Raw genomic sequence first — 24,939 nt, 5'->3', positions numbered from 1 at the left:
TCCTTTCCCCAAGGCCCATCCCCCGGGGCTGGGGAGGAGCGGGTTTGTCCCTCCGGTCCCCGCGGGAGGGGGCGAAGAGAGCGGCGTCTAGACGAGGACATGAACTCCGCCAGCCCAGAGCCAGCCCGGGGCTGCGCGCCCCGGAGTAGGTGAAGGTGCAGGGCGTGGCCTCGCGGGCTCCGCCCCCTGCTCTTAAGGGTGGGAGTTGACAGCCTCTCCCTGAAGAGCTGAAGGGGAAGCTGCGCCGCCGGTCCCAAGCCGCCGCCATGGCCCTTCTCCGAGGTGAGCCACCCCGCCTTTCCCCGCGGTCTTGCCCTCCTCAGGCCAGATTTCACGTCGAGGGGCCTTGGTTTACAGCTTAGTCTCATCAGCAATAAAGGGGACTTAAAAAAAAAACAAAAAACCACCACCCATCCCAAAAGGATTGTTTGGGGTAAGGAGGAACCCCTTGTGAGGCACTGGCCGCCGAGACTGAAACGCAGTTTGCCTTTGAGAGTTGAGGCCACGGTTTGCTCGCTTCTGACCTTGGAGGTCATTCGCCTTCTCGTGCACGAGTGCCCCGCGTAGGTGGAACTCGCTGCTGGGAAGCGAGCTGCGCCCTGAGCCCGGGCCTCCTGGGACGCAGGGTGCTGCTCGGGCCGGGCCGCCCGGGGCTCGGGCCGGCGTGGGCGGGCTTGCGGGGAGATCGCTTAGAGTCGCCGGGGCAGGTCTGCCCGAGGGACCTGCTCCTCCCAGACGCTTGGTGGCGTTCGGTTGGAAACCTTCGTCCCTTTTTCCTTTCATTCCATTGAGTGACTCCGAGAAAGCGCAGTCACTAAGTACATACGTTCTAGGGTCATCAGCTTTAAAAGAATTCTGTAAACTCCCTTTCATAACAAATGGCCACAACCAATGGAATGTTAGTTTTAAGGATATGAAAGTTTATCCTTATTTTACGAGTCCTTTAAAGAACATTCAGGTAGAACGCTTCATACCAAGGTCTCGAGGCGGGAAAGCGCTCGGCAGGACCTAGGACGGACCGCGCTGGTGGTCAGAGCCCCGGGGCTCCGCGGAGCCTGGGGGCGTGGGGGGCTTATTGTAGAGCCAGAGGCAGGCGATGGAAAACGTTCAAGCAGGAGAATGACAGGACCCGATTTCCACTCTGCCCAGGTTTCGTCAGGGTTATAAACTGCCTCTGTTTTATAGACAGAAGAATTGAAGACCATTTAAGGATCTATTGCAGAGATCCAAGCCACAGCTACTGGTGGTTTGGACCCGAGTTGGGAGCAAAGGAGCTGGGGGAAAAGAGGGAGGGATGACTTTAGATTGGGAGATGGATTTGGTAGAACTTGGTGATAGACGGCAGGTCAACGAGAAGGAAATGTGAAGAGTGACTTTAGGTGTCTGGTTTGAAGAATTGTGTTCATACTGGTAGAACTTAAAAGTGAGAAAAGCTGGAGAAAGAGTAGATTTGGAAAAGACTTAGGCACTCAAGTGGAAACGTCAGGTAGGCAGCTGGACGCGGGGATCTGGAGCTCAGAAGAGCAGAAATGGCATGTGAGTAGTTCAAGGGAAAAATAGATATTCCAAGACAAAATGTAGTGTGTCCTATTTCCTACAGTTGGATTTAAATGGTCAGTGCTCTTTTCAACTCTGAATTTACTACATTTAAAAAAACAGCACATTTTTTTAAGGCAAGGTGTTTTAAAGAAAAAAATCAGTTCCATCTCCAAGTCTATCTCAAGTCATCCCTCTCTCTCTTCCCCCAGCTAGGGTCCAAAAACCATCATTTGTTGTGGCTTGGACCTTTGCAATAGATTCTTAAGTGGTCTTAAATTCTTTTGTCTATAAAACATAGTTTTACAACCCTGACAAAATCTGGGCAGAGTGGAAATCAGATCCTGTCATTCACCTACGTGAACGTTTTCAATTGCCTTCCACATATAAAAGCTGCATTGTAATGAGCATCATTTATAAACAAAATATTTTTATGATTTCTCTATTTAACATTTTATCAGTGGTTTCTTACCCTTTTCTTATAATACAGACCCCTCTGAAAATTTGATGAAAACTATGAACCCAGTTAAGGGAATGTACATCAGCACCTGTATTAAGGAAGTATATAGTATATGAATTTGTGGTATAGAGTACCGTGGTATTAGAGCTAGTGAGCATATTTTTACCCATTTCCCTGTTTTACGGATGAGGACACTGATGTCCAGAAAGGTGAAATAGCTTGTTTATATGACACAGGTAATTAGTGGCTATGACTACAACCCAGGCTTTAAGCTTCAAATAGCAATTCTTATTGGCTGGTTAGAATACATGAGAGACGCACTTCTCTCAAGTAGCATACCAGGTGCTTGCTGGGTTAGTGGATGAGAGAGAACACGTGACTGATTATTGTAGGGAAAAGATCACATCTGAATGTGAGCATGGACTTTGGTAAAGATTGTCATTAATATATCAGATTTCTGTCAACAAGAACCAAATCCCCGAGGTGTGTTTTTTTACTAACACCCATCCCAGTGTTTGGTAGGAGAGTTGCACCCAACAAACCTGAGTTCTCTTACTGCTCATTAGCTTTGTCGGGAATGTTTGTGTAGTCCTCCAAGGCAGCTAGGTGGGGCTGCCAAATTACTTTAATCCTGAAACTGAAATGGTTGAAGTAGCAGTTTTCCTTCATTTGTCTTTGTTGCTGTCTGTAGTTGCTTTAATGATGAGTCAGTGTGTACCTAACAATGTGATGTAAAAAGCACATAGAACAAATCTCAGAGGGAAGATAGGGGTGGGTGGGGAGAGATTAACCAAAGAATTTATATGCAAGTGTACATAACCCATGGACACAGTGTGGTGAAGGCCTGGGGCGGGGAGTGGGTGGTAGGTAAAAGGGGTTAATGGAGGAAAAAGGGGACATCTGTAATATTTTCAATAATAAAGGTAAATTTTTAAAAAACAGGCAGAATTCCTATTTCTCTTTTAGTATTTTTTCTCTCCAGTCACATTAGCCACCTTGTCGGGCCCTTCCTTGGCGTTTCTGATTCACTGAACTCTAGATTAATGTCTTTACACTATCTTTCAGTTTTTGGAAATCTGAATTTCTGTTTTCAGGTCCTTTTAAAATAAACAAGATTTTAGTTTGGTGTTAAAGATTGTTACATTTTAGACCTTTTAACAGCCACATAAAATTGGCATCAGATCAAATAATTATTGACACAATATCCAGTTTATGAAGTTACAAGAAAAAAATCCTTTAAATTGTTTGGTCTTTATACCGCCACATCCAAGATTTTAAAAATGTATTTAATACCATTTTCCCATTCAGAATAATTGTATTTCAGTGTTAGCCTTACTCAAGATAACCTTTGCAGTCTGAAAACACAAGTAAGCAGAAGTGATGTAACTAAAGGGAAAGTTATTGCTTTGTTTTTATTTTCCCACACTTGTAAATATCTCCTTTCACCATTAATAGTACTTCCCCACACAAAAATGCCCTCTTAGATTATGAAGTACAGGGAGCAACATGGAATTACCCTTTGTTGTTTCGGGTAAGTCAGTGGTCATATGCCCCCTCATTCTACCCTGGTATCCCCTATTATTAACATCTTGCATTAGTTTTGGGAAAATTTTCCAAGGCCAAGAGACCTCTGAAAGAGGTTGACAACTCCAAAATTACACCGAGTTTAAGGGAACTTACCGACAGAAGCCGCCTCTTAGCAGCGAAATGGTAGATCTTCACACTCAAGAGAGGAATGGGGCTTGTTATATATAGCCAAGGGCAGGGATTTACACAGGTGGCTTGTAGCCACATGGCATGGGCTTAGTAAGAGCTCTATACTTCAAAGCAGTAAACAACTTAATAGGCCCACCCTTCAGGTGATACAGGTTCACCTCAGTCACTTTAAGTACCAGAATCATTTCACCTAACAATTAGTGGGGTATATTGATGAGCCAATTGATGAGCCAATACTGATATTATTAACTGAAGTCCATAGTTTACATTAAGGCTCACTTTTTGTGTTATACAATTCTTTGGGTTTTGACAAATGTATGTAATGACATGTATCTACCATTACGGTATCATGAAGAGTAGTTTCACTACCCTAAAATTCCCTTGTGCTCCACCTGTTCATCCTTCCTTCCCACCTTCCACCGTCTGGTAATCACTGGTCTTTTTACTGTCTCCATAATGCACCAAACTAATATTTATGGCCTTTTATAAATATCTGAACATTATATCTGTAAAGAGCTGTATCTCTTCTAAATTATAGTTATATATGTTGTTCCTCTTTTAGACTAAATTTCTCAACTGGAATGAAAGAAGCAGCTGAGATTTTTTTTCCTTTTAGTTTAGGTTTAGTTTGTTCCATGGAAAGAGATCACTAGCATAAATGGGGCACTATATTTAGATACCAATAGTGGTATAATGTTTGAATGGTCTCAGTTATAGGTCAATATTTGGGCACAAATCCATTATTAAAAGTTTAATGGTTTCTTTTTTTATATCCTCACCTGAGGATATGTTTTTATTGATTTTTATTTTTTAGAGAGAGAGAAAACACCAATCGGTTGCCTCCTCTACTGGCCCCAACTGGGACTCAAACCCCCAATCAAGGTGTGTGCCTTGACTGGGAATCAAGCCCGAAGCCTTTTAGTGCCTGGGACAATGCTCCCACCATCTGAGCCACCTGGCCAGGGCAGGCCCATGGTTTCTTGACAAGACGTGGAAATGAATGCTCAGATAGTTTTGGGGAGACTTAGTGTATGCAAAGATTTTCAGTTATCTAATTGAAAGTTGTACTTTACAATAATGTTTCACAGTGGGATTACAGTATTTAAAGCATGTTAAAGGACAATGACTAATCTATGATTGCTTACAAATCTCTCCTTACTGCAACAGGTGTGTTCATCGTTGCTGCTAAGCGAACACCCTTTGGAGCTTATGGAGGTCTTCTGAAAGACTTCACAGCTACAGACTTGACTGAATTTGCTGCCAGGGCTGCCTTGTCTGCAGGCAAAGTACCACCTGAGACTATTGACAGTGTTATTGTAGGCAATGTCATGCAGGTTAGTCGGGCAGAGGATGGTATTCATTCCTGTGGCTTTATTTTGTCAATTTCTAAAAGTAGTTCCTTTAACATGACATAATGGTGAATCAGTTAATAGTTAAAGGTATTTATAATTTGAGTAATCCCCTGACTCCAGAAGCAATGACATGCATAATTCAACAGAACATATATTCTGGAAACTATATATCTACCTAATTTGGGATACATTTTATTGCTTCTTAGTTTTTTGGGTTTGTTTTTTCCAATTATATTACGATATAATTGACTATTTATTGCTTCTAAATATATTAATTTCCTTGACTTATTTGAAGTTAATTGGTTCTCTCTCTTTACCCACCTAAGGAATGTAGCATACCCAAGCAAAAAAGTTAAAAAAAGTAGGACAGCCTGGCCCATGTGGCTCAGTTGGGTGGAGCATTGTCACATGCACCAAAGGTTCACAGGTTCGATTCCTGGTCAGGGCATATACCCAGGTTGTGGGTTCAGTCCCCAGTTTGGGTGCATTAGGGAGGCAACTGATTGGTGTTTCTCTCTCTCCTGCTCCCTTCCTCTGTCTCTGAAGTCAGTAAAAACATATCCACTGGTGAGGATTAAAAAAAAAAAAAAATAGGACAGTGCACACAAGTAAAGCCTTTTTACCTGGATGGGCCAGTTCTTCACATTTTATCAAATTTGTTCTAGCTCCCTCTGCAGTAAATGCTGCTGTTATTTTTTTTAAAGTGATTTCTTTTTCCTTCTTACTCAAAGAGTAGTGCTTGGACCAGCACTTTGCTTCACTAGGGAAATGTTTAGAAATGCAGAATTTCATGTAGTCCTAGACCTATTGGTTGAGAACCCACATTTTAACAAAATGCCCCAGGGTGCATTTTTAAGTTGGGAAGCACCTCTTAACTGTCCTGACCAGTTGTTCATCTCTCCCCTCCCTAGATCTGCAGATCTCAGCCTCAGTTTCACTTATATGAGGAATCTAATAAGCAAAATAAACTAACAAAATAGAAACAGACTCATTGATACAGAGAACAGACTGACAGCTGTCAGAGGGGAGGGGGAAGGGGGGCTGAGTGAAAAAGGTAAAGAGATTAAGCAAAAAAAACCCTCATAGACAACAGTATGTTCATTACCAGAGGGAAAAGGGGGCAGGGAGAGGTAGCAGGGATAAAGGGGGATAAGTGGTGATAGGAGACAGGACTTGGGGTGGTGAACACACAATACAATATACAGATGATATATTATAGAATTGCACACCTGAAACCTATATAACTTTATTAACCAATGTTACCCCAATAAATTCAATAAAAATAAAAAAGTACAGTGGCCCCCTGTTATTCCCAGGGGATACATTCCAAGACCCTCAGTGGATGCCTGAAACTGCTTGTTGAGAATTAAAAACATTTATTGAAAACCACCTGGGTGCAGGTGGGGTGAGCCTCAGTGGACAGTCACCACCCCCAAGAAGGTAGAGACTTTTTTATAGGGCTTAGTCGTGGCAGGGGGAGTGGGGATTTGGGTAAGGAATCAATCTTGTCCTATCCGTGTTCTTTCTGTCAGTCATGGAGTCAGGTACAGGTGCTCTCACTGCTCGTTTGTGGTTTGTAGGTTGCCAAGTTTCTGTGTTCCTGCGTCCATGTAGGTTACCAAGTTCCTGCTTCTGTGACTGCTTGTACCAAGAAGGGAGTTTTGGACTCGGGACGCCAGGGACTTGGGTTGCCAGGAAACTTATACTATGTATTTTTCCTATATATGCATACCTATGATAAAGTTTAATTTATAAATTAGGCAGTTTCATGGATAGAAGGTTTGTTCTTACTATAGGTCCTACCAACTTCAGTATACGGGGTTTTTTTCTTTCCTTATTAAGTCAAAAACTTTTAATTTTTTTACTTAAAGGAAGCCCTTTATGGTTTCTGTTTGCATATCTGAATTGCTAGCATTGTTACTCTTGTGCTTAGTTTTTATTTAAATCATAAACACATATTATATGAAATATGCTGTACCTGCATGCATTGTCTCCTACCTTAGAGCCAGGTAGTTTATAATTTTTGATAGATTGCCAACATTTCCATATATTTTGTCCTTAATTCCTAGATTCATAGAGGAAGTGCCTTTTCTTTTTCCTCTGTTCCAGAGTTCTTCAGATGCTGCGTACTTAGCAAGGCATGTTGGTTTGCGTGTGGGTGTCCCAAAGGAGACTCCAGCTCTCACTCTTAATAGGCTCTGTGGCTCTGGTTTCCAGTCCATTGTGAGTGGATGTCAGGTATGAGCAATATTTAATTCTCTGAAATATGTTAAAAACTATTAGAGAAAATACCCCACTTTTATATAACACTAGGCTTTTATTTATAATGCTTATTAAAAGAGGTCAGTATTTGATATTTGGAAAAATATTCACAGGAAGAAAATCATTTCTTAAAAGCTAATAATCAAGTTTGAAGATATAATGTTAAATGGAATAAACCAGTCACAAAAGGACAAACACTGTATGACTGCACTTAAAAGAGTTAGTTAGGGCAGTCAAATTCATAGAGACAGAAAGCAGAATGGTGGTTCCCAGGGCTGGAGAGAGGAGAGCATGGGGAGTTACTGTTTCAACTTCGGAAGATAAGAACACTTCTGGAGATGGATGGTAGTTGCACAGCGATGTAATGTACTTAATGAACTGTACACTTAAAATTGGTTAAAGTGGTGAATTTTATGGTATGTATATTAATCACAATTTTTAAAGCTAATCATGACTATCATTTTTATTAAGGGCTTCCTATGTGCTAGACACTGTCTAGATATACATTCAGTATCCCACTTAATCTTCATAACCATACTATGATGCAAGAACTATTTTTATTCCCATTTTATAGGCAAGGAAACTGATTATTAAAGGCATTAGGGTTACTGAGTTTTAGAGGCGGAATTTAAACCCACGTCTGTGGGACAGTTTGAAACACTGAATAAAACCCTAGCCAGTCTGGCTCAGTGGTTAGAGCGCTCGCTCTAGAACTGAAGGGTCTCAGATTCAGTTCCAGCCAAGGGCACGTACCTTGGTTGCAGGCTCGATCCCCAGCCCCCGTGGGGGCTTGTGCAGGAGGCAACCAATTGATGTGTCTCACATCCATGTTTCTCTCTCTCTCCCTCTCCCTTCCACCCTCTCTGAAAAACAATGGAAAAAATATCCTCAGCTGAGGATTTAAAAAGAAAAGAACGAACCACTAAATAAAGACTATAAGACTACGAAGAGAGTCAGAGAATTGAGAGGGTGATAAGGCATATATTTTATAAAGAGGAACTACGTGATACTGTTGGTAGAAGTACAAACTACTATGATCTTTTTAAGGGATAATTGAGCAAATAGATTTGTTCCCCTGAGCACCAGGAAAAGGCATGCAGTGAAATCCTATTTTGTCTTCATTTTATTACAAAAGAAAATAAAAAACATATTTTGTAATGAATAAATTATTTCTATAACAACATATATTAGTGATCCTGATTTTCCTAGCAATCATTTCAAACACTGGGCTCTTGGAGGCTTGTGATTTGCTTCTTTTCTGAGGAATGTAAATAGTGGAAGAGTTGAAAGAATGAAATGGGTCCTTTTTATGAGTCCCCTAGGTTAACTTGGTTCTTGTGAATCTGTGGTCTCCTTCAGATTCATCCATAAATAGGATAAATTTTACTTTTGCCATTTTAAAGAGTTTGTTCTTACCCACACCTGAAACCTATATGTGATCATATTAACCAGTCACCCCAGTAAATTTAATTTAAAAAAAAGAATTTAAAAAAATTTTAAAATAAAGGGTTTTTTCTTTATTATCTGCTGGCAATCTGTACATTTAAGCCAGACAATAGCTCTGCTAATTTTTAAGATTTGTATTGAATTAAGAATTACCACGTGTTACTTGTTCACAAATGATTGAAAACTTGGTTTTTCCCCCTCCTTGTATTTTGGGAATGGATACGTTAGCATTTGCTTTTAAGTTACTTTAAAAGTATTTCGTTCAGAAACACCGTAAGCTAGGCTAGTTACTAATTAGACTTAATATTAGTTTACTGCTTAACACATACTTTTTAATATGCACTTCTGTCAGGATAAAAGGGTTTTGTTGTTGTTGTTAATGTTTTTAAATAGGAAATTGCTGTAAAAGATGCTGAAGTTGTCTTGTGTGGAGGAACTGAAAGCATGAGCCAGGCTCCCTACTGTGCCAGAAACGTGCGTTTTGGAACCAAGTTTGGAGCAGATCTCAAGGTTAAAATTTTTTAAATTATTTCTCAAGCTAGTATACTAATAATTTTAATAACACCATTTTGGGGGAGAGAAAACTAATTTTGAAAACAATTTTGTTAATAGGAGATTGGCAAGATATGAATCATTTGAATTTTGTAAACTATTTTAAAACCTTTTTTGGTTGTTAGTTTTGACATTTTAATCCACATAAAATTAGATTTTATCGTAGCATCTTGGCACACCTCTGGTAGTGGAATTAACATTTGGGGAAATGGAAGAGAAAAGCAGACGAAAAAGATAGGTGAAGGTTGAGTTAATGTCTACTGGACAATTAGTAACCCAAGTAATTAAATCTTTCTCATGATTTATGGAAGTTTTATTTCTGGAGCAAGCTCCATTGAATAGATTTCTTCTTCATCACAGAAAACATCTCTCTAAATAGAGAGTATATTGTCCCATATCAGTCAGATAATACTGATCCTCACCTTTGAAAGCTACAACACTGGAATGATAGCCCTGGTGAAGAGTGATAGGCAGCGTGCTGTCCTTCCCATATGAAAGGGCTAATGACATTTTATACTCTTAGCACTTTTCAGTTGTAATGATTGATTTACACTGTTCATCCCATTTCTCACCTGGCTGTTTTGAAAGTTGAAAAGAATAAGACTTAGAAAAGATGAGATAGTTTTAGACACCAAATATATTTGAGAAAACCTTTGGAGACATAGGTCAGACTCAAAAGGTGAGGCAATGTAGAGGAAACAGGTGGGGCACACTTACCAGACTAACACATTGGATAATAAGGAACAACTTCTGTTGCTCAAGAGGCCTTTCCCGGGTTCTGTTCAACTTCATAGTAACTGATAGCATCAGCTGTACCTATCACTTGAAGGCACAGGATGAAAAAGGAGCACAGAATATTGTTTCCTACAGAGCTCCTAACTGTGGCTCACAAAGGTGGCTGCAGGGGAACATCACATAAGGACTCGGCGTCAGGTTTCTTACAAAATGTAATCTTGAGGGGTTTTGATTGTGGAATAACTTCCTGTACTCTCACCCTGAACATTTAGCACTGTTGACTCTTCCGAGCGCCACGTTTAGAGAGAGAGGAGAACGTATCATTTTATTATGTCACTGGATGTTTTTATTAAATGTCCCAAAAATGAATATGAATAGTAGTAATAGTAATGCTATCAGAAAATCTAATTTTACTTTTATTTATTGGAACTGTTAATTATTTAAATTTAAAAAAATTATAGCATATTACTTTCAAAAGATCTGCTTTAACAAATCACTTTATTATTAATGTCTTTTAATAGCTAGAAGATACTCTATGGGCAGGACTAACAGATCAGCATGTCCAGCTCCCCATGGGAATTACTGCAGAGAATCTTGCTTCAAAACATCAAATAAGCAGAGAAGACTGTGACAAATACGCCCTGCAGTCACAGCAAAGGTGGAAAGCTGGTCAGTGAAACTGGATATTATAAATATTCATAGAAAAAAAACTATAGTGGGGTAGAGGGGGGTAGGTGAAATGGATGAAGAAGTCAGAAGTACACACTTCCAGTTATAAAGTAAATGAGTCCTGGGTACATAATGTACCACATGACGGCTATAAAAAATAATTCTGTATTGCATATTTGACAACTGATAAGAAGGATCTTAAAAGTTCTCATCACAAGAAAAACAATTTGTAACTTCCTCCTGGTGACAGATGTTAACTAGACTTATTGTGGTGATCATTTTGCTATATATACAAATATCGAATTATTATGCTGTATACCTGAAACTATTATGTTAATTATACCTCAATTTAAAAAAGAAATATATAGAAAAGATTTTTATCATTTCAGATAATGATCATTTAATAATATTAGTTTAAAATTACATCTTTTGAAAGTCACATTTTTTTATCATTCCTTTGTTTTTAGATGATTAGATATTTGATTAATGATTGCAAAATTAACTGGGAACTTCTCTTTGGAAATAAGTTAATACTGCTTAAAAAGTGGTATCGTGAATTGGCCCTACCCATATTGGTACTGTTGCCAGTAGAACACTCTGAGAGCTGATATACTGGGGCTACTGGGACAGAGAGGATGTCCTCTGTAAAGCATATTATACTCACAAGGAGGGGATGATATGTATGGAAAAGGCCCATTGGGTATCCTTTTATGGGACCCCCTCCCATTCCTAACTGGGAATCATTGCACCTGACTCAGAGACTGAGCACAAGTCCAAGTCCCTAGCTCTGGGGTCCTGTGTAACACTGCACACTGCTCCTCAACTAGTTCAGAACAAGTGACAGAAGTTCTTTTATCAGTATAATGAGTTGAAGAAATCTACTAGTCTTCTGAAAAAGATTTTTAAAATTAAACTCTTATAAACAAATGGAAACTCTTGTTTGGGGTATTAAATATTTACTTAGAATAGTGAAGATAAAGTCCATTTTCACATTTCAGAGGGATAAGTGGGATGGACCTGAGGCTATCCAACTCATCTTCTGAGTTTTTTAGTTACACATTTAAAATGGAAGGGTATTGGTCTAAAGGTCAAGAATTATTAGTTCTATTTCTAATTTTGCCACATACATGTTATCTATTTATTCACTGAGCATCTGTAAAAGAGATAAATATGTATCTCTAATAATAAAAAATATTTGTGTTTCCTATTTCCCTAATACAGTTGTGAAAACCAACTAAGAGAAGTGTTTAGCCTGCTGTAAAACATTATTAAAATTAAGGTGTCATTATTTCTGACATATCCTAGTTTTAAAGCTTTGGATTACTGTAGTCCACTCTAGTGAGTGGAGATGGAAGTAGGTAAGCTGTTTTATGTAGAACTGTGTCAGTAATCACTCATATAATTTCTTCAGGTTGCTTGTCAGTAAATTGCAAGCATAGATTACTTGGTGACATAGGCAACTTGGTAACTTTTTTTCTTATTGTGCTAAGAACACCTAACATGAGATCTGCCCTTTAAACTTTTAAGTGTATGCTACATTATTTTTTAATCCACTTTTTAAATATTTTTTATTGATTTTGGAGAGAGGAAGAGAGAGGGAGAGAGGGATAGAAACATCAATGATGACAGAGAAAATCATTGATCGGCCGCCTCCTGCACACCCCCTCCTAGGGATTGAGCCTGTAGCTGAGTATGTGCCCTGACTCGGATTCAAACCATGACCTCCTGGTTCATAGGTCAATACTCAACCACTGAGCCACGCCCGCCCGGCTATGATACATTATTGTTGTACAACTTGATGGCTTTTTTTGTTTGTTTGTTTGTTTGTTTGTTTGTTTGGTTGGTTAATCCTCACCTGAGGATACTTTTTTCCCCATTGCTTTTTCAGAGAGAGTGGAGGTACGGGGGGAAGAGAGAGGAAAAAACATGTGTGAGAGAGCCACATCAACTGGTAGCCTCCAGCACTCGCCCCGACCAGGGGTGGGAAGCAAAACCAAAGCCCAGTTATGTGCCCTTGACCGGGAATTGAACCCGAGGCCCTTTGGCATGTGGGCTGATGCTTTAACTATTGAGCAGGGCAAACTTGGTAACTTTTTAATTACTTCTCTCTCCCAGAGAAGTTTTTAAAAGGGCATTAAATCCATTTAGTGTCATTACTCATGTAGCTAACAGACAAATACTGCTAAGATTCTAACAGTACCTTGTAAAAAAATTGTAGTTAGAAAAAGAGAAAATCTAAATTATAATTTTAAAAAGATGCAGAATTTATCTGCATAGAAGCATGACAGTATATTAAGTTCTCCAATAGACAAGGTAAGGTATATAAATAATAAAGGCTCATATTAAAGTAGGCTGTGAGGAAAGGGTAGACCAGAAATCAAGTTGAAGGATATGTTTGATTTAGTTTCTTTTCTGGTTTCTCTTCTTTTTCCCCCATTCTTATGATATTCCTTCAACTATTTTAGCTAACGATGCTGGCTACTTTAATAGTGAGATGGTGCCAATTGAGGTGAAGACAAAGAAAGGAAAACAGACAATGCAGGTAGATGAGCATGCTCGGCCCCAGACAACCCTGGAACAGTTAAATAAACTCCCTCCGGTATTCAAGAAAGAAGGAACTGTTACTGCAGGAAATGCATCGGTAGGTAGCATCACAGATTATCCTGAACGCTTCCTGATGTGTTCGAAGCAGAATCATCATGCAGTACCTTTTAGATACTTTTCATGCTAGTCTTTAGTTATTTAGCTTAAACTAATAGAATTCACATTCTATTAATCTAGGTTTTCGTAGTTTAAAATATTTTAGGTAGGGGCCCTTATATAATACTTTCCATTTCGTAGTTTTTCAGAATGTTAGAAAGAAATCTACCTGGTTTATTATTTCCGTTTTCATACTTTTTTCCCTTTCTCATGTATACAATTCATCAGATTTCTCCTTATATCTACCCACATCTGGATATAAGCTTTTCCTTGGCATTCTTTCCTATTTTCCCTTAGTGAGGTGGTATTCTGTGCTTAAAACTATCTCTTTAATCCACTGAGTACCTTTAGTACAAATTATGGCACTGCTTCCTACATATCCTAAAGTACTACTCCATTAGTTCAAACTGATTAACTGTATTCTTTACCCTCTAGTTAATCTTCTGATTTTGTTTCCAAGGGTGTATCCGATGGTGCTGGAGCTGTTATCATAGCCAGTGAAGATGCTGTTAAAAAACATAGCTTCACACCACTGGCAAGGGTCGTGGGCTACTTTGTGTCTGGATGTGATCCCTCTATCATGGGTATTGGTAAGTTTGTAGTTATATAAACTAGTTCTGTTATATATTTCTGGAAATAAGTCTTCTTTGGCTTTGTGATTCCAGAAACAGTGGCCAAATCAAGGTCACTTGTGTAGAAAAGATTGGTAATCGGTCTTTTAAACAACCAATCTTTATGAAAAATTGTGTCAGTCTCAGTAGGAAAACCAAGACCATGTAAACTCCTTGTGGGCAGTAATCATGTCTTATTATCCATTTGAGATCTTTAAAATTAACAGACAGAAAATAATAAAGAAGAATTACAAGGTACTGACAAGATAAAAAGAAATGGGAGATGGGAGACATCATGGGTAAAATAATGGCTGTATGAGCAGATTAACATCCTGTCAGGTGTTTTATGCATGGTCATCAATGTAATTCATTTAATCTTCCTAGCTCTAGTAAGTGAAATTTCTTTGTGAATGAAAAAGCTGAGGCTTAGTGAAGTTGTCTTAACAGTTCCAAACCAGTGTATCACAGAGCCAAGATGTGAATCCAGGTCTAAGTCAAGTGCTCTTTCACTGTGTTGCCTCAGGAAGTCAGAGTAATACTCACCTGTCTCAGCTGAGGCTTAATAGGAAAATGAAGAATTATAAACCATGTATCTCAACTGGCAAAGTACTGGCAGGAGAAGATTTGTAACTCCTTACAAATCTTAGCTGGATTTATATAGTGTTAGCTGGAAAAATATAAATTAGAAGTAGAACAAAAAGCTTTTCCCTGATTGCACTCCTGGGAACCGCAGATGATGCTGAATTTTATTTTTTAATTTAAAAAATTTATTTTTATTTTCATTTTTTTAAGAAAGGCAAACTGCCATATGCAGCCCCTCATTTGGATGTGGCTGGAGTCTTAGAAGCTTGAATCCTGTACATTCTCCTACAAATGGGCCTTGAGTGCCTGTTTGAAGGTTTTAGCAGAGAAGCGCAGCTACTCCTATACCTTGACCAAAGAATAGTCCTTTCCTCTATCAGGGAAGGTTGTCATCTTCGGCCGAGCATGCAGCTTTGGGAGGGATGCACATGGAGTGGTGGTGGGGTAGGAAGGGGACCCCTGGCTAGCCAGCCAGATCAGCCTAATCAGCCCTGGTGATCAGTGGGGTGGCAAAGGTCGCAGCCAGGTTACCCTCACATCTGTTGCTGAATTTTAGTTCCTGTCATCGTTCTCAGAACTAACTAGGTACCTCACAAAAATAAAATTGGTGTCCAAAGGTTCTGATCTGTTCCATTTATACTCTCATACCCCAAGGAAAAGCCTGCCCTAGGATATAGGTTCAGATTCTTGATAGGTCCAAAGATTTTTTCTGTGAGCTTAGTTAGACCATTTTTGACTAACTAAAACATAGGTCCCAAGATAGAAGGGGGATGACTTGTTGCTGACCCGCCTTCTCAAAGATCCTTCAGTGTGTAAACCTCCAGGTCTGACTCAGATAACACCACTTATGCTGATTTGGGACTAAGTTAAAACCCAACACATTTGCTGCCATGTCCTGTACCGAATTTCTAAGAAAGAAAGCTAGCATATCCATACCTTGTCATCTTTCACTGTGTTATAAACTATGTCACCAAAAACTGCAGACTATGTAAACATCTGTTAAAAGTCAACTTTTTCCCTAATAGTCTGAAAGTTTATTAGCATTCAGCAATAACATAGCTTTTGTCATAGAGATGGAAGGTAGCTTAAAAAATTAAATATCTGTATATTGGTATGGCATTTATCACTTCAGTATCTAGAGCAGTGGGTCCCAAGCCCAAATGATCATCAAAATTCACCTGTAACCCTCACCCCACATGATTTTGTTTTAGTAGCTCTAGGGTGGAGCATAGGAATATGGGTTTTTTCAGTGTACCTAGATGGTTTTGAGGATCAAATTTATCTGATGTGGGTAAGTAGTTATTTTATAGTTCTTTTTCAGTTGAACCTCATTTAATATGTTCTGATACATTAACATAGTGAGTAAGCAAAGAAAGTGTAGTTTGCCTTCCTTCTATTCCAGGGCCTGGATATTTCCCCCTTAGTACAGTGAATGCATTGTGGATTATTTTTTTCCCTCTGGGCTTGACCAGAGCTATATATGCCAAATGCCCCACGGTGTCAGATGTCCCCTTCATCTATACAGTTCGTCTCTCAGTTGTAGTATGGGATTAAACAAGGTACGTACATGGAGAACACTGGATACACAAGCAGGGAGAAGAGAGAATTGAGTATCTGGTGGGGATGGATTCATCAATCTAATTTCTAAGAACAGTTATTCCTCAGTTACACAGTTACTCAGCATACAGCAATCCTTAGCCCTGCAGGGTAGCTGCAGACCCAGACAAAGGGGGAAAGCAGGACCTGAAGAGAACAGTAATGGCTCTGATGAAGGACACAGTTATGGAAGGTGGGATCCCTGGAACTCTCCCAGGGTGGTAGTGGTGGGGGTTGGTTGGTAGAACTTTGAGCCTCTTCAGCTGGAGCAGCTCTAGCTTTATCTATTTGGATTTTATTTGTAGAAAGAATTTGAATGCTTAAAAAGGTTAAAAATCAATTCAGAGCACTTCTGATGAGAAGCTTATAGCCCAAAAAGGTGCCCAAGGTCACACGGCTATTAGTGGTTGGAGCCAGGACTAGAAATAAAGTCTCCTTTTCCCAACAAGAATGCTCTACCTTCCTGAGTCCCAGTAAACAGCAGAGTGGTATGGGAACAGTCCTTTAAAAATCAGGTTGTGGCTTAGCATATTGTTACAATTGCCTGTAATAATTCTGAGTTCACATGAACACACTGAGGCATGCTTACTATGGTTATGAAGGCAGGGAAGTATGTGCAATGGTTTTACTCCTCAGCTTTTAGTTCTCTATATCTTTCACCCCTGTAGGATACTTCATCCCCTGACCGTGCTGAATAGCTGATGCTCTGCTACTGATTATCCGTCCCATTTTCATGCTTTAGAGATACAAAGAGAATGTGGATTTAGATTTTTTTAAATATGTGCTTTTAAATTGATTTGAGAGAGAGAGAAAGGGAGAGGGAGAAAGAGAAACATGGATGAGAGAGATACATTGATCAGCTGCCTCCTGCACGCCCGCCACTGGGGTCAAGCCCAAAACCCAGGCCAGTGACCTCTCCATGCATGGGACATCACTCAGCCAACTGAGCCACATCAGCCAGAGCTGGATTTAGATTCTGTATTAAATCAGTAGCCAGCACAGAACTGGTGCTTTATGTTAAAAAGCATGGCCCTGCCAATCAGCAGACTGTTGTCTAAAGAACATTTTAAGTAGGTGACAAAATAAATTACATTGTATTTAGATTGCATTATGCTTTTCTCATAAAGACTGATTTCCTATTTTACCTTGGCAATATCTGTGAAGCTTGTTATAGAATATTTGACTACTTGAATTCAACAGGACATACCACATAATTTTCTTTTTTAGACATTTGTGACAATTTTGTTCTTTTGGAACAGATAGAGAAGTAGATATTCATCCATAGCCAGATTTTTTGCCTTTTGTCGGGGGGGAAATCACTTTAAGATTATGAAGGCCCAGCCAGGCGTGGCTCAGCGGTTGAGCGTCGGCCTAGGATCCAGGCGATCAGGGTTCAATTCCCGGGCTGGGCACATGCCCGGGTTGCGGGCTAGGCAACCGATCAATGACTCTCTCATCATTGATGTTTCTCTCTCTCTCTCCCTCTCCTGTCTTCTCTGAAATCAATACAGATATATTTTTAGGGAAAAAATTATGAGGAATATTAAACTGTCATTGATCATCACAAATCTGGGAGCTAAAGCTTTATTATGTGGATTTATATTTCTTCAGTGGGGGTTTTTATTTAAATTCTCTGCCTACTGTTGGAGTTATGTCTACATGCTTCTTGGAGTTATAAGTGCCTCGGCTTCCTCTCTTGCTATGCCTGTATGGGGAAGCTGCTGCTACTTCTTCTGTATGGCCCAAATGGGCCTGAAAATTCAGAGTGCAGGCATGATCACTTCTATACTGAAAATGCATGTGATTTGTATCCTAAGAGAGCACTCAGGCTGCCTTGCCAGTTGGTATTAAGTATGATCTATAAATGACTGCAAAACCCCACATATGACTCCTTTGGCTGTTAGAACTCTTAAAGCCATTTATGGTAGAACTTTTCATGTAAGTCTCTCATCTACAATTTGACTGCATAAACAGCTCTTCACCTTTGGCTCATTTCCCTCCCCTTTTTATTTATTGGGGTGACACTAGTTAATAAAATCATGCAGGTTTCAGGAGCCTGTTTCCACAACACATCATCTGTGCACTGTATTGTGTGTTCACCACCCCAAGTCCGTCCCCTCCCGTCGTCATTTACCCTCCCTATGCCCTTCTCCAGCAGCCCCCCGGCAGTCCTCACACTTGTCTGTATCCATCTTTCTTCCTCTCTTTTTCTCTTTTTCTCAACCCCTCCACCCCTCCTCACCCAGCTCCCCAATCCCCCGACCCCTAGCCGCTCTCAGCCTGCTCTCTGTCTATGGGTCTGTCTCTATTTTGCTTGATAGTTTATTTTCTTCATCGGATTCCACATATGAGTGAAATCATGTGGTACTTGTCCTTCTTCGCCTAGTATATTTCACTTAGCATAATGCTCTCCAGGTCCATCAATGCTGTCACAAAAGGTAAGATTTCCTTCTTTTTTACAGCTGAGTAGTATTCCATTGTGTAAATGAACCACAGCTTTTTTATCTACTCATCAACTGCTTCCAAATCTTGGGCATTGTAAATAACACTGCAATGAACATAGGTCTCATTTTTTGTTTCTTTATTGTTACATCATTTAATAGTGTGCTTTCAAGGTGGAAAGATTTGTAGCTACTACCAGCTGTCACATTATTGACCTGTTTAGTAAAGATGGAAAATCTGATGCATAAATAAGTATAAGATGAAATTGATTCTTGTTCTAATGTAGGTCCTGTCCCTGCTATCAATGGGGCACTGAAGAAAACAGGACTGAGTCTTAAGGACATGGATTTGGTAGAGGTAAGTGTTCTACTTTTTCACAGCATGAATAAACCACCAGCTTCTATAGCATGAATGACTTCAGTTTGGTATTTTATAGCTCTTTTTATTTTAGTACTGTTAGCCTTTTCATATGATGCACATCTAAATAAGTGTTACTTTCATTACACAATTTATGTTGGTACTTTTCCTGACCTGGTTAAAATGTTTTATTTATATTTGAATAATTAAAACAGCCTGATTTCTCCTACTAAAATATAAATTCCTGAAAAAATATTAGGACCTTATAAGACTCTATTAGACTTTAGACTATTAATGTGCTTGTTGAATTGAGAGGTTTAAAAAAAAAAGTTTTTATTGATTTTTTTTTTTAGAGAGAGAGGAAGGGAGAGGGAGATAGAAACATCATCTGTCGGCTGCCTCCCACACACCCCTTAGTGGGGACTGAGCCTGAAACCTGGGCATGTTGCCTGACGGGGGATCAAACCAGCGAACTCTTGGTTCATAGGTCGATACTCAACCAGGGTGCCACACTGACCGGGCTGAATTGAGATGATTTTTATATAAAGTAGAGGAGAAATAAGTAACTTTAACCCTACTTTATGGATTAAAGTGAAAAAATACAAGTAAAGAATTGACCTAATAGAAAAACAATATCTGGTGCCAAATCTAGAAGTTTCTTATCCTCCCACCAAGTTAAGACATCCTTCCCACCCCCCGAAATTTACCTTGGCTTTTAGTTGTGGCTTGGTTTGGGATGCACCTATCATACTTTTTAGGAAAACTTTAATAATTTGGAACCTTAAATTTATTGATAGAGTGATTTTTTAAAATGTTGGTTTAGAACAAAGGCATCTTAAGTACTTAGCACAATTAAAAGAAAAAAATACTTAAAGCTGGATTATGTACATTCTCCATTTTGGGAGTATTTGGAAATTTTAAATAATTAAGCATATGCTGCCTGGCCAGAGTAGCTTGGTTGAGCATCATCCTATGCACTGAAAGGTTGCAGGTTCGATTCCCAGTCAGGGCACATACCTGGGCTGCGGGTTCAATCCCCTGGTCAGAGCATGTGCGGAAGGCAACAGATCGATGTTTCCCTCTCACATCGATGTTTCTCTCTCTCTCCCTCTCCCTTCCTCTCTCTAAACATGTCCTCAGGTGAGAATTTTTAAAAAATTAATCTTAAAAAAATATAATTAAGCCTGGCTGGGCGTGGCTCAGCGGTTGAGCGTCGACCTGGGATCCAGGTGATCAGGGTTCGATTCCCGGTCAGGGCACATGCCCGGGTTGCGGGCTGCAGCCTATCAATGACTCTCATCACTGATGTTTCTAGCTCGCTCTCTCCCTCTCCTTTCCTCTCTCTGAAATCAATAAAGATATAGTTAAAATATATACATATATATATAATTAAGCATATGCTGCTTAACACTGGTAAATAATTAATATAACAAAGAAGCTATCTGTATTTAAATTGATAGTGAATGGGGCCTTTTCACTCTGTGAAAATTACCACATTTGTATTAGCAAATAGGTACCACTAAATTTCTGGCTTTAGATTTCATACTTAAAACTCTATTGAAATATATCAGCTATGCAAAGCTATTCATACTCATTTATAGAGGTACAGGTACTCAAGGACATAGCCCTGTTATGATTGTCTTTAGAACATTTGATGATCATGTAGTAGTTCTTCCAAGGCTCAAAAGCCTAGTTTCACAGCATATTCTAAGCCTCTTAGTACCCCCTTGAGCATGACTGTATAAAATGGAAAAATAATGTTGAATCTAAGGACAAATAGAGCACCATCTTGGGAGAGCACAAAATAGAGTAGGAAAGAACACAAGATTCAATTTTGGTCCCAACTCTATAAAAGTTACCTTTCTTAAAATCACTTTTCTTATCTATAAAATTCCCTGAGATCCTATGAAAATAGAGTGCTATAAACTTGAAGGAAGGTCATTCTCATAGCCAGCCTCATTAATTGTGACACAACAATATGATACTTTTACATTCTGTCACATTTTAACATAGTAACCACCCCTCTTATGTATCTGGCTCTAGCTCTGAAGGTTTGTTCTTTATTGTCTCTATCAGTCTCTTCTTGGAAGTATGGGTAATAGTACCAGGGCGTAATAACAATAATAGCAAGCATTTTTTTAGTACTTGCCATGTATCATGTAATATACTAGACACTTAATACCCATGATGTAACTTAATCTTGACAATATCCTTAGGATGATACTACAGTCACATTTTACTATTGAGGAAACTTGATTGCCAAGAGAACTCAAAGAACATGCATATAGCTAAGATTTGGACCATCCATCTAGGTCCAGAACCTGTGGGCTCTACAGTATCCCACTGCCTCTAGTGGTCATGTATAAAAGTACTGAGGTCTTCTTTTCTCTAAGGGATGCATGTGACTTAAAGTACCATTTTCGAAGCTGATATTTTTACAAAGAACAACTAAAGATAAAATAACCTTGCAAGGTAATTTAAATAGAAAAACAAACAGCAAAATTAGTTATCAATGGGACTGAACAATTCTCAGTTAAAAATCAGCTTGTGAATAAGGATTTCTATCAGTGTTTCCATTGTTTTGAAGGTGAATGAAGCTTTTGCTCCCCAGTACTTGGCTGTTGAGAAGAGTTTGGGTCTTGACCCAAGTAAAACCAATGTGAATGGAGGAGCCATTGCTTTGGGTCACCCATTGGGAGGATCTGGATCAAGAATTATCGCACACCTGGTTCATGAATTAAGGTATTTGCTAAAAATTGTATTTCAGTTTTGCCTTTTTTATAGACATGCATGGATTTAGGTTTCTCCAGAACAAGCCAATATTTCATTCTTCCTCCAGTCCCCCTTGCACTGCCTCTCATGAGGAACGAATTACTTGGGTACCCATTTTCAGCTGACTTTAGAGATGACTCCATTGACTTGTTAGCGGCTCTGCTCTTGGCATGCACGCTGCACTGTTCCTCGTTTTTGCAGTGTTCACTGAGGGGCCAGCATGCATATGGCCCCATCCTTGTGCTGGTGCACAGCAGTGAACAAATAATGAGGCCCTGGTTCTCATAGCACTTTCAGTCTAGTGCCAGTTACAGGAATAAGATAAAATTATTTAAGAAAACAAAGAAAATGCTGAGGGGGTTCCTACCTGGATGCTGTCTTTTAAAGAAACCTCAGCAAATTGACGATTAGAACCTGAGCCAAGTTTTTCCTTTACTGCTTGCAGAGTTCCAAGAGGAGCCTTCTGTTTGATAGTTTTCTGTTTTCATAGAAGAGGTTCTACTGGTACTGTGTATTTTGGACCATTTTTCTCTGTTAGTAGAAAAATTGCAAACAAAACCAAGTATGTCAGGCCAAAAAGTCATCCTGGCTCCATTAGGTTAAGGTAAATAGGACTTTGCCCGGCCGGGCGTAGCTCAGCGGTTGAGCGTCGACCTAGGATCCAGGCGATCGGGGTTCGATTCCCGGTCAGGGCACATGCCTGGGTTGTGGGCTTGATCAATGACTGTCTCATCATTGATGTTTCTGTCTCTCTCTCTCCCTCTCCTTTCCTCTCTCTGAAATCAATAAATATATATATATTTTTTTTTTAATTTAAAAAAAGGTAAATAGGACTCTTATTTCACTTAGTGAGTCATTGAGTTGAAATGCACAAAAATAATTCCTGATTGTTTTCTCAAGGTCATTGTCTCAAGACTGAGGAGTGAAAACAAATGGTACTTTAAAGGAGTCTAATTTTTATGAAAGGGACATGAAATGTTTAATTATTTGCCTTTCACATGGACAAACTTCACTAGTTACACTTACTCTAAGGTGCCATAAAAATGGAAAACCATATAAATCAAAGGGGCTGTTTACTCCCCCTTTTTCAACTTCCCAGTTATCTCAGTTACTTCCTACCCCCGCTCCTTTCTTACAGCGTACGTACCTAAGCTTGTAGGTATGCTTCAGCCTCCTTCTGTGTTACTACCTTCACAACCCCACCCCCCACCCCCCACCCCCGCTTGGCCAATAAGTTTATTACTGTCTTTATCTGAAAAACCTTCACAGAAAATTGTGGTTTGGTTTACTAGCTCTCAGCAGCCTGTTCCTGAGCACTGAGGACACTTGCCTTCTTCTGAGCTACCTGATCTTCTGGGCAAGAGACATTTTGGAACATTCCACCTCTTTTTAACGTCTTTCTTATCCTCATAGACTGGATTCTCTCATATTGCAGCATGAGCTTTCTTGGGCATCTCCTCCATCATGTCTGGAGTTACATTGTTCTTTATGTATTAAGAGAATTGTTTCTGCCCTGGCCCAGTAGCTGAGTTGGTTGGAACATTGTTTCATGCACCAAAAAGGTTGCAGGTTCAATCCCTGGTCAGGGCACATACGGGAGGCAACCGATGGATGTTTCTCACATCAATCACCCTCTGTCTCTTTCTCCCTCTCCCTCACTTCATCTCTAAAAATCTATTAAAAACATTTTTTTTAAAGAGAATTGTCTCTTGTAAGCATCTTCTTCTTCTATTAGATAATGCATATAATCTGCAACATTCTCACCCATGATGTGCTTCTGATATACTTCTGTGATGAATCCCTTGTTTTCTGAATCATAACCAGTGAATTGCTTGGCACTGTGAGGAATACTCAAGCCTCCATCCACGGCTCCCCTCAGGGCCCCAAAAACTTTATTTCTAGTAGTAGTTTTGGCAAGCCCTTCACCCAGATTTTAGCAGACGAAGTCACCAGGTTGACCATCAGTGCTTTCCATTGTATTCACCTCTAGTCACCTCCACGTGGCCTTCATACATTCTATCCAGGCCAAACCTGATGAGCAGCCTGTGGGCCAGCAGCAGGCCCATACGATGTGCTACAGCATAATTTGTCAGACCAACCTGCACACCATACTTTGGGAGTTCGTGAGCATAAGCTGCACTCACTATCTTATCTCCTCCTATATGGACGTAGGCAATCTGACAGATGATTTCTCTGTTGGGTACACAACTATCATCCTGTATTTGGGTGTGTTGTATTTATTTTTGTCCTGGATTACCAGTTTTTCTGGGCATAGTAATCAATTTCACCCTCTCGTAGACTTCTAGATTTCACTTGGTCCCTTGAAGTAGGCCTTATTCTTAACAACTTGAACAAACCCTATCCTGTGGATGAGAGACCTGCATCCCCAGCTTGCAACCATTACTGTTTTTTTTAAATAAAAATATTCAGCTTTCCTAATTCTTTCTCCTGTTGTGACTATAAACTAATATTGTGGATTAGGAAAGTATTGAGATGATGAACTGAATACGAATGAATAATACAGATGTGACCATTAGTAATTCTGTTTACTTAATTATCTAATCAATTCAGTTTATTCTTTATCTGAGTAGATTTCAGCCACTGCTTTCTTCCTTAGGCGTCGAGGTGGAAAATACGCTGTTGGATCGGCTTGCATTGGAGGTGGCCAAGGCATCGCAGTCATCATTGAGAGAACAGCCTGAGAGCATGGAGCCTGCCGTGGCCCACTCTTACTTCCCTTGGCCAGGCCACAGTGAACCAGTGACCTTGAGAGCAGCTGCAAAACTGGCCCTGCCCTGCCACTGAAAGTGATTTTCACCAGGGGATGGTGAGGCAAAGATGCATTTCTCGTGATTAAGAGCCCATGCCAGAATATGTTCTTTCAAATTTATACCAAATGTGATGTATTTCCGAACTAAAATCCAACTATGCAAGGCCTTAAAAGGAACTGCATCCTTGCCAAATAGTCACCACTTATGCCTTAGATAATACGACAGCAAGGAAATTGAATAAATATTGCCTTAAACTCAGCTAATCCTTTCCTGTCATTTCTTGTATTTTTAAAATTTTTAATTGTGGTAAAATACACATAACAAAGGTTACCATCTTCACCATTTTTAAGTGTACAGTTCAGTGGCATTAAGTGCACTCA

The 24,939-nt window shown here is 39.7% G+C and overlaps 1 protein-coding gene and 1 pseudogene across 1 annotated transcript; one reads left to right on the top strand and one right to left on the bottom strand.

Annotated features, from left to right (window-relative positions):
* The first annotated feature begins 76 nt into the window (after positions 1-76).
* On the top strand, positions 77-24,817 carry ACAA2 (acetyl-CoA acyltransferase 2). Its single transcript, XM_016225073.2, has 10 exons — positions 77-282; positions 4,880-5,046; positions 7,174-7,302; positions 9,166-9,282; positions 10,581-10,728; positions 13,194-13,369; positions 13,889-14,018; positions 18,946-19,016; positions 21,604-21,758; positions 24,406-24,817. Exons 1-10 carry the CDS (start codon positions 267-269, stop codon positions 24,488-24,490), a joined length of 1,194 nt encoding a protein of 397 aa, XP_016080559.2. The 5' UTR covers positions 77-266; the 3' UTR covers positions 24,491-24,817.
* LOC107546652 (large ribosomal subunit protein uL18 pseudogene) lies at positions 23,455-24,189 on the bottom strand (annotated as a pseudogene).
* Positions 24,818-24,939: the final 122 nt, after the last annotated feature.

The sequence above is a fragment of the Miniopterus natalensis genome, chromosome 7 (genome assembly GCF_054644295.1).
Source record: "Miniopterus natalensis isolate mMinNat1 chromosome 7, mMinNat1.hap1, whole genome shotgun sequence".
NCBI classification, from domain to species: Eukaryota; Metazoa; Chordata; class Mammalia; order Chiroptera; family Miniopteridae; genus Miniopterus; species Miniopterus natalensis.
The sequence above is the reverse complement of the archived record's forward strand: the minus strand, read 5'-3'. Positions and strand labels throughout refer to the sequence as shown.

Bases quoted from the DNA above. Each gene is read 5' to 3' on its own strand.
- ACAA2 (XM_016225073.2), top strand. The intron at 14,019-18,945 runs GTAAGTTTGTAG...GTTCTAATGTAG, and splicing joins TCCCTCTATCATGGGTATTG to GTCCTGTCCCTGCTATCAAT. The intron at 21,759-24,405 runs GTATTTGCTAAA...TTTCTTCCTTAG, and splicing joins CACCTGGTTCATGAATTAAG to GCGTCGAGGTGGAAAATACG.